This window comes from Danio aesculapii, chromosome 3 (genome assembly GCF_903798145.1).
Source record: "Danio aesculapii chromosome 3, fDanAes4.1, whole genome shotgun sequence".
Taxonomy (NCBI): Eukaryota; Metazoa; Chordata; class Actinopteri; order Cypriniformes; family Danionidae; genus Danio; species Danio aesculapii.
The window spans coordinates 41,211,982-41,224,406 of NC_079437.1; the positions used below are offsets into that span (position 1 = coordinate 41,211,982).

General features: G+C 38.0%; 1 protein-coding gene across 1 annotated transcript in view; it reads left to right on the top strand.

Moving 5' to 3' along the window:
• The first annotated feature begins 1,634 nt into the window (after positions 1-1,634).
• fam83ga (family with sequence similarity 83 member Ga) overlaps positions 1,635-12,425 on the top strand; it is an 11,114-nt gene continuing 323 nt past the window's right edge. Inside the window, 6 exon segments of the mRNA XM_056454001.1 lie at positions 1,635-2,063; positions 2,065-2,242; positions 4,989-5,156; positions 6,678-6,802; positions 6,910-10,891; positions 10,982-12,425. The exon segment at positions 10,982-12,425 is cut by the window's right edge and continues 323 nt beyond it. Coding sequence (XP_056309976.1) covers positions 1,783-2,063; positions 2,065-2,242; positions 4,989-5,156; positions 6,678-6,802; positions 6,910-10,891; positions 10,982-11,440 — 5,193 coding nt within the window. The 5' untranslated portion in view covers positions 1,635-1,782 and the 3' untranslated portion in view covers positions 11,441-12,425.

Below are 12,425 nucleotides of genomic sequence, written 5' to 3' on the forward strand. Positions count from 1 at the left end.
TCCATTCATGCACATTTTTATCATCACATGGTCTCTTATAACAAAATCACATGACTATTTTAATGCGCATACTGGAATTTGTTCGGTAAAAGTGTTTCCATCGTAGTTTATGCGCATCTTTTATTATCAAATTAAAAGTTTATCCTACTCCGATATGCACATGCGTTTTTTATGCGCATTTTTAAAACTTATGGCATCATGGTGTTTCCAACAATTGCTTTTTATGCACATCAACAAAATGCACATTAAAATAGGTGGATGGAATCATAGCTACTGACAGTTGGAGGGGCGTGGTTAAATATGTTAGCCACGCCTAATTCCTAAGATATACGTAATCTGACAATTAAACTGTAAAAAAACAGAAAGTGCATTTTCGGATTTCAATTAAAAATCAGAAGAGCAAACATTTTTTTTTCTTAATAACATGCACAGATTAATTGTTCACCACAAAACTAGCAATGTGAGCTGACAGAATCATAAGGCTAGTTTTGATTTCATGGGGACTTTAATAGCAACATTAACTAAATACTAAAAAATCTCTCAGTAATCTAAATTACTAAGTTTAATTAAGGAATTACTTTATAATTGTTTTTAATTATTTTCAACCTTTTTTCTTCCCAAATTTAGGAGCTTGAAATGCAGATGTGATCGTTCTATAATTTAGTGACATTGTGCGAATAATTTGCTATGATTTGATTCATTTAAAAAAACAGTAAAATGTAATATAGGTGGCACAGTGGCTCAGTGGTTAGTGCTGTCGCCTCACAGCAAGAAGGTTTCCTGGTTCGAGCCCCAGCTGGGTCAGTTGGCATTTCTGTGTGGCGTTTACATGTTCTTCCCGTGTTCGCGTGGGTTTCCTCCAGGTGCTCCGGTTTCCGCCACAGTCCAAAGACATGTGGTGTAGATTAATTGAATAAGCTAAACTGGTCGTAGTGCATGTGTGTGAATGAGCGTGTATGGATGTTTCCCAGTGCTGGGTTGCAGCTGAAAGGGCATCCTCTGCGTAAAACACATGCTGGAGAAGTTGGCGGTTCATTCTGCTGTGGAGACCCCTGATAAATGAAGGGACTAACATTTCTGGAATCGTATTATGTATTTCAGATTAGACTACATGTAATAGGTTACAACACACATGCGTGTAAACATCCCTTTTAATACATTAACAGAATTGAACCCATTATAATACCAATATTTACACGAATTACATTATTTTGGTGAGTAAATAGCTAATTCACGTCAACTCATTTAAAAGATTTCAAAAGCATCAGTGAAACTCTGAAATGTATTGTGGCTAAACCACAGGCAGCCTTTTTGGGTCATCTGTCACTTCAAAATGAATGACTGCAATATTAGGTGCTGTGTGTGTACAGTTAAATACTTACAAGTCTAGCACGACGCACTTTACTGTCAAACTGCTGTGAATGTATCATGTATGTTTGAACCATAGACTGTAAAATATGGTTTGAACCAATGGTTTGAACTCATGGACAACAGTAGCCTCTGAAAGTTTGATAACGCCGAGTTCTCTCGTTGGTTGTTAGTCACGTGACAGAGGTGTGCACGGTCACCTGCTTAGCTTATGCATTTGTCGTGAACACGCATAATAGTATTCTTAACAGGATCAACCAGGTGAGCAGAAGTGACTGAAGTAACCGGATCTTACATTGTTTGCGTACGTCTTCTTAACATCCAATATTTAAATGAGTGTTTCAACAGTTGAACTGTACCTGTCAATAACAAAGCCATTTTAAATGCTGTTTAAAATACAACTGAGCTCAAGTAATGGCACTGTCACAGGTTCAGTGTCTTGATGATAATCACATCAACGCGCGCACTAACGAGTCCAAGCCGGAGTTTTTGTACAGTGAAGGTCAGAGGCTCGCGTTGGAGACACTGATCCAAGCCGGACGGGACGCTTTCGAGGACTACATCAAAACAAACAACCTCCGCTGCTTTCTGTCGGACCTTGAACTTGAGAGGATTCTCGGCACCGCGGAGGTTTACTCCCCGGGATCTACTCAAAATAATGCTGAGGTTTACTGGGAAGGTGATGGGGAAGTGGTTTTCCCTACAGTACTGGCCCGACCGCTCGGACCGCTCCATCCCGCAGCTGGACATCGGATGGCCGGACCGGGCGTCCTACCGCGGGGTGACCCGTGTTCAGGTGTACACTCAACCCCCTTATGAGGGACAGTCACATATTAAAGGGGTCGTAAGAAAAATGATCGGCCAAGCACAGAAGGTAGGTGATGAATGTTTTATGAGGGGATGATTTTTGTTGTGACTCAGCTCTGGTGAATAAGACACTGTTCAAAGTACAGTGAGCATGTAGAGATCTACACGTGTGCTCGAGCTCATAAAACAGGCTGATGTCATTATATATATATATATATATATATATATATATATATATATATATATATATATATATATATATATATATATATATATATATATATATATATATATATTCTGAGTTATAGGGATGCTGCTGGAACTTTTGACTAGAAAGCAAAGATTTAAAACACTTGGGGTTTAAAGCAGCACATCAAGAAAATAGCGTAAACAGCTTTAGCATTGTTTCCATATTACAGTTTTTTTTAAGCTTCCCCAAATTTGAATGCTATACATTTTTACCATTATTTACAGTTGTAAAAATTTAATTTATGGTTATAATACTATAGAGGGTATACCAAAAAATATTATCAGAATTGTAATTTATTGTTATATAATAATAACAATTAACTCTCATCTAATATTTTTATCCTTTCTCACTATCCTTACTTCTCACTATCCTTAAAACCACTAGGTTTTACCCATTTGTCGTAAAAAGTTAAACAAATTTGTATAGCTTATTTAAAATAAACAAGCATAAGTTATTTTTTTTCTTGACTCTCTTCTCTAACCTGTATAATGATTTCACCCAAACCTTTTTAAACAATTAAAAAATAAAACATAAAAGTAGATGCTTTAATTGCATTTTCAATGTAAATAAAGAACTTCAATTTGATGTAGAAGCAAATGATATAAATATATAAATATACAAATATGAGATATAAAAATGCCAATGTGAATATTAAGATTTTAAATAAATGTAAATAGCTATAATTACAAAGTTTTTATTAAACATATAACACATTAAATACACACACACGCACACACAGTTGAAGTCAGAATTATTAGCCCCCTTTTATTTTTTCCCCCAATTTTTGTTTAGCAAATAAAATTTTTCAACACATTTCTAAATATAATAGTTTTAATAACTCATTTCTAATAACTGATTTATTTTATCTTTGCCATGATGACAGTAAATAATATTTTACTAGATATTTTTCAAGACACTTCTATTCAGCTTAAAGTGACATTTAAAGGCTTAACTAGATTAATTAGGTTAACTAGACAGGTTAGGGTAATTAGACAAGTTATTGTAAAATGATGGTTTGTTCGGTAGACCAGGGGTTTTTCAAACTGTGGGGCGCGAGCACCTATTAAGGGGGATGCGAGACATTGAGGCGTGTACTCGAGTAAATTATGATGACGATTTTTATGCGTTCACTAGAGGAAACAATATGATTAACGTTATCTCCACAGCTAACTATCAGGCACCTGTAGAGTTGATGCGTTTGAGTAAAATATATACAAATAAAATGGACCAGGTGCTTTTTAAAACGAATGACGGGGAATGAATGAAAGTCAATCCGGTGAGCCATCTGACAAAAAAGTGCCCTTCTGAATCAAATCAGCAGGATGCCCATCTGGATGTTTCACTTACTTTGAAGACTACTGACTACTTTACATGGACATCAGTAATAGTTATTTGCCTTAATCTGAATAAGACAATAATATAATTACGTGAAGTGCTTTTTGAATGTTGAATCACCAGGCTATTCACATTTCCTGCAAAGTCTCATGTAATTTTGGGTGTTTCATCTTTAACTGCAGTTCGGCAGTTTAATTTACTCTTGAACATTTCATTCATGCCCCCGCGACAAACTGGGGTATTTGACGCGAATATGAAGGACTGGTGGTAGAGTGTTGTTTTTATTGATATTGCACGTCGAATAGATGGAAAAAATCTTTCGCATTTCGTGATGTGTGTGTGTGTGTGTGTGTGTGTGAGTGGTCCTTTACTGACAGCCGCGTGTATGGATCTTGTCACAAAATGCGGCGAAAGGTCCTACATGACAGTAATAGTTTGATTGCAGTGTTTACTTCAGTAATGCCACTAATATATGCATACTCCATGTCTTAATTCCATTTCTGCTTAGTTCAATTATGACTTTAGTCAGATTAAGGTGATCAAAAAAATCGCTGTTTACATGGTAGACTCTTAATCAGAGTATTGTTTTAATCATATTAAAATCGTATTAAAATATTGTTGCCCATCTAAACATACTCAATGTTCGACTCAACCACACTATCAGGGCTCTGTGAACTTGATTTTGGGAAGCAGAATTTTCTGTATGCATGTACATCAAAAGCAAGTATGCTATGGCTCATGCTTATTGACAGTGGAAGATGATTTATGGTTAGTCGTGTCAGGAATCCAACCACAGATTAGCATGTTGTGCTCACAGAAAAAGGCTCAGCCATCACACTTGATCAGGTAAGCTGTATATTTATGTTTCAATATAATTAATGCTATGCACTTTAAACGCAGCAAGTAATATGTGAATGAGTACGAGGTTGGAAAATTGGACAAACTTTGGGGGGGGGGGGGGGGGGGGGGTCATGTGTCCTAAAAGTTTGAAAACCCCTGCTTAAGTAAATTAAACCATAGGCGTAGGCATATAGGCATACTCCAGATCCTCTTTTATAAAAAACATAAACAAGTTCCCTCAAAAGTTTATCAAGCCAATAAAAATATAATTCAGAAAAAAGAAACATTTGGACCACACTAACAAAGTACAGTAGGTTTTTGACAGCTCTTACGTTGTATATTTTTTTGTTTTACCACTAAGTTCTTGCTGATACTCTTTCCTTTGCAGGTTATTGCAGTTGTCATGGACTTATTCACCGATATTGACATCTTTAAAGATCTCCTAGAAGCAAGCTACAGGCGAAAGGTTGCTGTCTACATTATGCTGGAGGCCACTGGAGTGAAGCACTTCATGAGGATGTGTGAGAAAGCAGGCATGCACACTGGACACCTCAAGGCATGTCACAATTAATACTGTTAACTAGTTTGACTTAGAGTTTAAGATTAAGGATTCATTCACAGAAATAATACAAATATATAGCAATTATTACATTATTAAAACCAACTGAGAGAGAACTGTTGTTACCAGAACTACTCCAAATCAGAAAGTCAACACCCTGAGGCGACTGTGAGCACTTATGACTCTTGTCACTCTTGTTTATCGGGACAGAACAGATTTCTGTTGCTGGAATTTAATTATGCAACTATGCAACACACACAAAACATTTTTAAATAGACCAGGATTTTATACTGTATCAGCGATGAGAAGCAATGTATTTGGAAGACATTACATGTATAGACACAGTTTAAAAGGAACAAATCAAATATACTTACTACAAACCTTCTAGATATTATGTAATAAACATTATGGCCCATTTCCCAGTGATGGGTTGCAGCTGGAAGGGCATCCGCTGCGTAAAACATATGCTGGATAAGTTGGTGGTTCATTCCGCTGTGGCGACCCCAGATAAAAAAAAAGGGTCTAAGTCAAAAAAGAAAATGAATGAATGAACATTAAGGCCCAGTTTCACAAACTGGGCTTAGATTAAGCCAGGACTAGGCCTTAGTTAAATTAGGCTATTTAAGCCACATTTATAAAAATGTGAAAAATACATTACTGGTGTGCACCTGAAGACAAAAAATGACACTGACATATTTTAAGATATCTCACCGCAATTTATTTTTAATTGAGCTCAAACATGCAATTTAATCTTGACTAGCCTCAAACGATGTCTGTAAAACTGGGGACATATGCAAATACCCTGACCTAAATATTTGCTGTATTAGCTTTTGTCTATCTCACATAAAGGTATCACGTACACTTGGTGGTAGGACAACTTTGTTGCATGTGTGAAAAAAAAACTCAGATGATGATGAAGACCTGATCACAACCAGACTGAATCTGTTTTGGCCTTATATGATATTTGTTCAATTGTTTTATTAAAGTTATGAGTAGAGCCAGATGGAATCTGCGGACGTTTTTTGCGATTTCTGCTGAGAATTTTTATAAAAATCTGTGGATTTCTGAGGAATTATTTTGGGAGTATCATAACTAAAACCTTAATATGTGAAATAAAAAATAATATCTTTTTAACTTTTATTTAATGTTTAAAATGCAAATCCAATTAGATCCACTTTATTTGGTAAACAAAGCAAGTTTCTTATAATATCTCTACTAAAAGACAGAAAATATTACTTTACAAACTGTATTGTACATAAATCAGATGAACATTTTCATGTTAGTCAATACTACTACTGTAATTAATTTAAAAACTGAATAAATATAGATTTACACACATTTACTCAAGTAAATAAACAGAATTAATGATGTGCTAAAAATCTGTGGAATTCTGCGGAATTCTGTGCACGCAGATTCCTTGTGGGCCTAGTTATGAGCCACTAAGAGAAGAAATATATTTTTGATACTGTCTTTTTTTCCATAAAAACCTTAACGAAACATGCTTTGTTTCACCAACAGAATTTGCGAGTGCGCAGCATTAGGGGTGCAGAATTTCTCAGTCGATCCTCAAAAAGAGTGTATGGAAGTCAAAGCCAGAAGTTCATGTTTATTGACGGTGACAAAGCAGTCTCAGGGTCATATAGGTAAGCCTGGTCATACCAGTCTAATGTAAGGTTACATTTATTATTCTACTTACTAAAGAAATCCACATGCAAGTATTAAAATTTGAAAAGAACCTCTTCACTTTCAGCTTCACATGGTCTGCCTCCAGACTGGACAGAAACCTCATCACCGTTCTCACCGGCCAAGCAGTCGACACATTTGACACACTGTTTCAGGACATGTACATGTTATCTAATGGAGTGTGCCTGAGCAAGATTAATCTGAGCAGTGAGCCTGAACCTGAATACGTCCCTCAGGCAGTACCCACTCCACTTCCCTCAGCCACCAAAGCACTCAAGCTCATTAACCCGAAATACACTCTGGTCTCCAACTGTGCTTTTACCACCAATGGACCTGTATCTGACCAGACAAGAGCCCAGAACAGCACTTCTAAGAATCTGACAGAAGTTGTCAAAGTCACCCCAGTGGTGCCACCTGTTCACCCAGGACTGCTCAACCTGGAAAAGGCAAACATGATCAATTATATCCCAACCTGGCCTGATCCTGACCCACCGAGTGACGTCATTGGTTTCATTAATATAAGAGATGCTAACAAGCCGTTGCAAGCTCACCTAATGCGTTCAGAACTCTTTGAAGTGTCTCAAGCCATTCGATTCAAGGATCCTGTTCATGAGCCAGTGGAGTCTTCATTTCTGAGGGCTAGTCCTGGACCCGTACCTCAAACATTGTCTCACCCTAAAGTTCCAGCTCAAAAGCAAACACCAGGAGAAGCTCAGATGGATTTTGATAAAAATCAACATCAAACAAGCAGCCAGATTGAGGATCTTGTTTTGCCTTTGGAAAAGGCAAAAATTATGCATGTGCTTGCATGTAATAAGGTAGATAAAGAGGAACCGTGTGTGTTAGAAAAAGACCTGGACACCAAGTCTTTGCGGAGCAAAAACATTTACACTAACAAAGACTTTTCCAAAGCAATGTCATCTTTTCAAGACGATACAGTCTCAGATACAAAACAAACTCAAGATACTCTACAAACTCTTAAATGTTCTAACCATACCTCAGAAGAGTTGTACTTAAAATCAACAGCTGTGTCCAACAAATCTCATCTTCTGGAGTCATTTGCAATCCCAAAAAGCCCTTCTGTCAAGCAAAGCCAAGATGACCAAATCATAACTGGTGTTGTCACTCAAAACAACATAGAAACAAAACCAGAGACAGACCAAAATGGCTGCAATGGTATAGAGATGTCTAACTCTGACTCCTGCGTGTCTTCATTGTCTGATGAATACTATGAGTGTTTTAGCCCAGTGGCTGACTTCAGGTCTGTGGGAGATATCTTTGTGCCTGAAGAAACACCAGAATCTTTGCCTAATCTGATCAAAGACGGTCATCAAGGGCAAGCAATTTTTCGTTCAAAATCATGCCCTGCTCAAGACTGTAAAGACTTTAGTAATTCTCAGAACTTTTTAACTCCAAAACTTTTGAAAACCTCTTGCAGTATTATCTTCAATTTCTTATCAGCAGAGTGCAAAACAACAACCGCACTTTCCAAAACCACCTTTGCCCAAGAAAACGACAAAGGTGCTATAATAAATGATAGTAAACAGCCGGTGAAAGATAGTGAAAGCTGCCGTTTCTTACAGACTACTAATGGTTATTTAAACTTCTCTTCAACATCAGATGAGTACTTTGAGTGCAGTGATACAGTGGGTTTGAAGTCAGAGATTGACTGTATGGTTTCTAAGGAACTAAGTTCAGCTGAAAATCTTAATGAACCACAGCAAATAACAAAGCTCATACTGGAAGCTCAGAAACTACCCGAGCTAAGCTGTCAAAACATTAAAGAGAAACCTAAAATGCATTCTGGACAGGAGCAGCCTGAATATCAACATGTTCTAGACATGACAGCCGATAGTCACCTGCCAGATGACTTAAGGGCAGTTTTATTATCTAAAGATAATACTCAAACTCAACTGAATGAGAAACTTCCCAAACAAGTACAAGATTCTGAAGTTACATCAAAGCCAGTAGTAGAGAGTGAATCGATGAGCAGTGTTTTGCAACAACATATGACAAGTGCATCTCAGCAATTTTTAGAGATACAGTCCGAGGCAGTGTCTGTGCAGTTAACTGAAAAAATGGCAATACAGGACTTAGAAATAGAAACACTACAAGCGTTATTACCTCATGCAAGTCAGAATATAAATAGTAAGGATAAGTTTGTGCTATTTAATAAGAGAAATCCAAACCCAGAATTTGAGTCGGAGGTTAGTGTAGATGTAGTGTGTAAGGAACAGTCTGTTAAGTCACTCCAGGACTTACAACCTGAGTTAAGTTCAGACTTAATACTCAAACCTCCAGAAGTAAAAAAGGTAGCTAAAAAATTGGCAATGCAGGACTTACAGCTTAAAGCAAGTCTAGATTTAATGTGTGAGGAATCTAAAAAAGGATCACTACAAGGGTTACACTACAAGCCTCTATGGCCATCTAAGAAAAATTCCGACTTTGGCTTTGTGTCTGAGGTTAGTGTAGATGTAGTATGTGTGGAACCGTCTGTACAGACACTCCAGGACTTACATTCCGGGTCAAGTTCAGACTTACAACTCAAACCTTTAGAAGTAAATGTGTGTATAGAGGAATATGAAAAGGCGGCAATGCAGGACTTACAACTTGAAGAAGGTCTAGATTTAATGTGTGAGGAATCTGAAAGAGAATCACTAAGAGGGTTACAACCTGATGCAAGTCTAGGTTTAATAGGCAAGAAGAATCCTTTACTGTTAGCTAAGATTTCAAACCCAAACCTTGAGTGTGAGGTTAATCGAGATATAGCATGTGAGGAAAAGTCTGCAAAGTTGCTTCAGGACTTTCAACCTGAATCAAATTCAGACTTACGACTCAAATCTTCAGAAGTAAATGTGTCTGTAGAGGAATCTGAAAAAAAGACAATGCAGGACTTACAACTTGAAGAAGGTCTAGATTTAATGTGTGAGGTATCTGGAAAAAAATCACCACAAGGGTTACGACCTGATGCAAATGTAGGTTTAATAGGCCAGGAGAAGCCTCTACTATTAGCCAAGAATATTTCAAACCGAAACTTTGACTCGGAGGTTAATCGAGATGTAGCATGTGAGGAAAAGTCTGTAAAGTCGCTTCAGGACTTACAACCTGGATCAAGTTCAGACCTACTACTCAAACCTCCAGTAGTAAATGTGTCTGTAGAGGTAGCTGAAAACATTAAAATGCAGGACTTACAACTTGAAGTAAGTCTTGAGAAATCTGAAAAAGAATCACTACAAGGGTTACAACCCAATGCAAGTAATTTATTAGGTGAGGAGAAGCCTCTACTGTTAGCTATGAAAAATTCGGACGCTGGTTTTGTGTCTGAGGTTAGTGTAGATGTAGTATGTGAGGAACAGTCTGTAAAAACACTTCAGGACTTACAACCTGAGGTAAGTCTAGACATAATACGCAAACCTGCAGAAGGAAATGTTATCCTGCACTCTGCAACAGACAGTTTGTTTAATAGCTCAATGCTGCAAGATAAAGCAGATGTAACTTCTGTAATTCCAGAGAAGCCTGAGATAACGAAGTCAATAGAGTTGTCTAAGAGTGAGGAACTGCAAAAGTCATTGACTTGTTTAGACTGTAGTTCAAAACACCAACATAACCTCAGATTCGAAGAAGGTTTGAATGAGTATTTAAGGCTACCGAATGATGAGGTCAGTCAAGCAGTGTTAAAGATAAAATCTGAGCAGCACAATCCTCAGAGGAAAATGCCAGAACAATTTGAATCTATTGAGCTGTTGATATTAGAAGATTCAGACCTCCAAATGACAGAGCAGAACCAGTCTGATCCCAGAAGTCCAATAGTTGCACTGAGCAAAGAAACAAAGATATGCAAAAGCAAGCCTGTACAACCGAAAACTACAAATGATAGAAAACTTACAGAGGATACGCTGGGTCATGAGGTTTACAGTAGGAATGGGAAGGAAACATGTTACCCAACAGCTCCTGATGAGGAAAAACAAGACGGGGATCAATTTTGTATGAATCAAATGAACAAGAACCTGTCAGGGGCAAAACCCAAGATGGAGAGTCTGGCAAGGAAGGTAAAGAATTCTTCCTGTACTATCAAGAAGCAAGCTCTAGTTTTGAATTAAGAATAATATCATTAATTCATGTTCTGTTCTTCATACTAGCACTCACCTCAGGCATCATCCAGAATTCCTATTCAAGATAGAAGAGGGTCAACTAAGTTACCCATTAGCAGACTAGACACTATTAACTGCTCATTTGGGCTTCAAGCTCCTAAATGTGGCATACATAAGCAACTGCCTGGAAAAGCTATGGTGCAGAAAAAGACTAGCATTACACCACCTTCATCTCCTGAAAAGCTGTCCATAGGACAAATCACTCCAGTTAGGCCAACGCAAATACCACAGAGACCCATTAGGACAGTCCCCACACCGAACAGTCCCACCTCAAGTCCCACAAACAAGGACCAGCAGACTGCACCCAGAATAAGACCACCAGACCAGCCAAATGCTTCCAGGAAACGGTCTGCATCCATGACAAAGTATAGCAGCTCTTCTTCAGGAATTTCATGTACACGACAGGTTAAGAAGCAGGCTGTTAAAGGTGGCCTGTCGAGCCCATAAAATAACACTGTGTTTACACTGGGAATGCGATTAATGCGAGTTAAGACTGCACGATTTTCAAAGTAGTCATCGTGTCACAGATGTTTTCACACTGCATGACTATCTGGGGTAGCGTTTCATCGCTGCTTTGTTCACACTGCAAGATGGATCAGCAGCAGGGGGTTTCACACTGCATAACTTTAGAATAGAAAGAATCGCCGACAACTTTATCTTGGTTCGCAAACTACGTCTCACAACCAAACACGTGCAAGAAGTGACATGGAAACAACGCAAGGTCATGTAGTGTATTTTTTGTTATGAACTACACAATGAGAAAAAAGCTTTTGATGGGGTAGAAAATGTACTTATTTTGCTCATCTGGCTTTTGAGGGAATTAGCAATTTCTCTTCAACGTTATTTCATTTTCGACCCGATTGTGGTATTGTTCAGATGACAGATAAAACAGACACGGGTGCTCCTACCAAATTTACACTAGTTTTTCCTCCAATTCTTGGGTCAAAATATACAGAAAATAAGCATTTTTAATATTTCCCCCAACCTCCCGCTGGCCTGCAGATATCCACACTAGTGGATGCTGCTCTCATTGGCTGTAGGTAATCGCCAGTCAGAACACATTTCACACGGCATGATTTCAATCGCAGACAATTCCAGATACTTAGAACACCAAATATCTCATAGGTGTCTGTGACTCATCTGCGATTCTCTCAGATCATGTCATAATAGTTCACACGGTGTGATTGGTACTCACGTGAATGAGTGATTTGCCTGTGATTTTATGAATTTGTCTGCGATTTCTCAATCTCTCGGTGAGTCAAAATCAAGGCTAAAATCATGCAGTCTGAACTCGGCATAAGGGGTGGGGGGGGAATCAGCGATTTGATGAACGCCTTGTTCTAATTATGAAATTCTCCAAGTGTTTGTGCTACTTCCAAAATGAAGTATGAATGGATGAAGTATGAATGGACATTTGTTTATGATTCGCTTC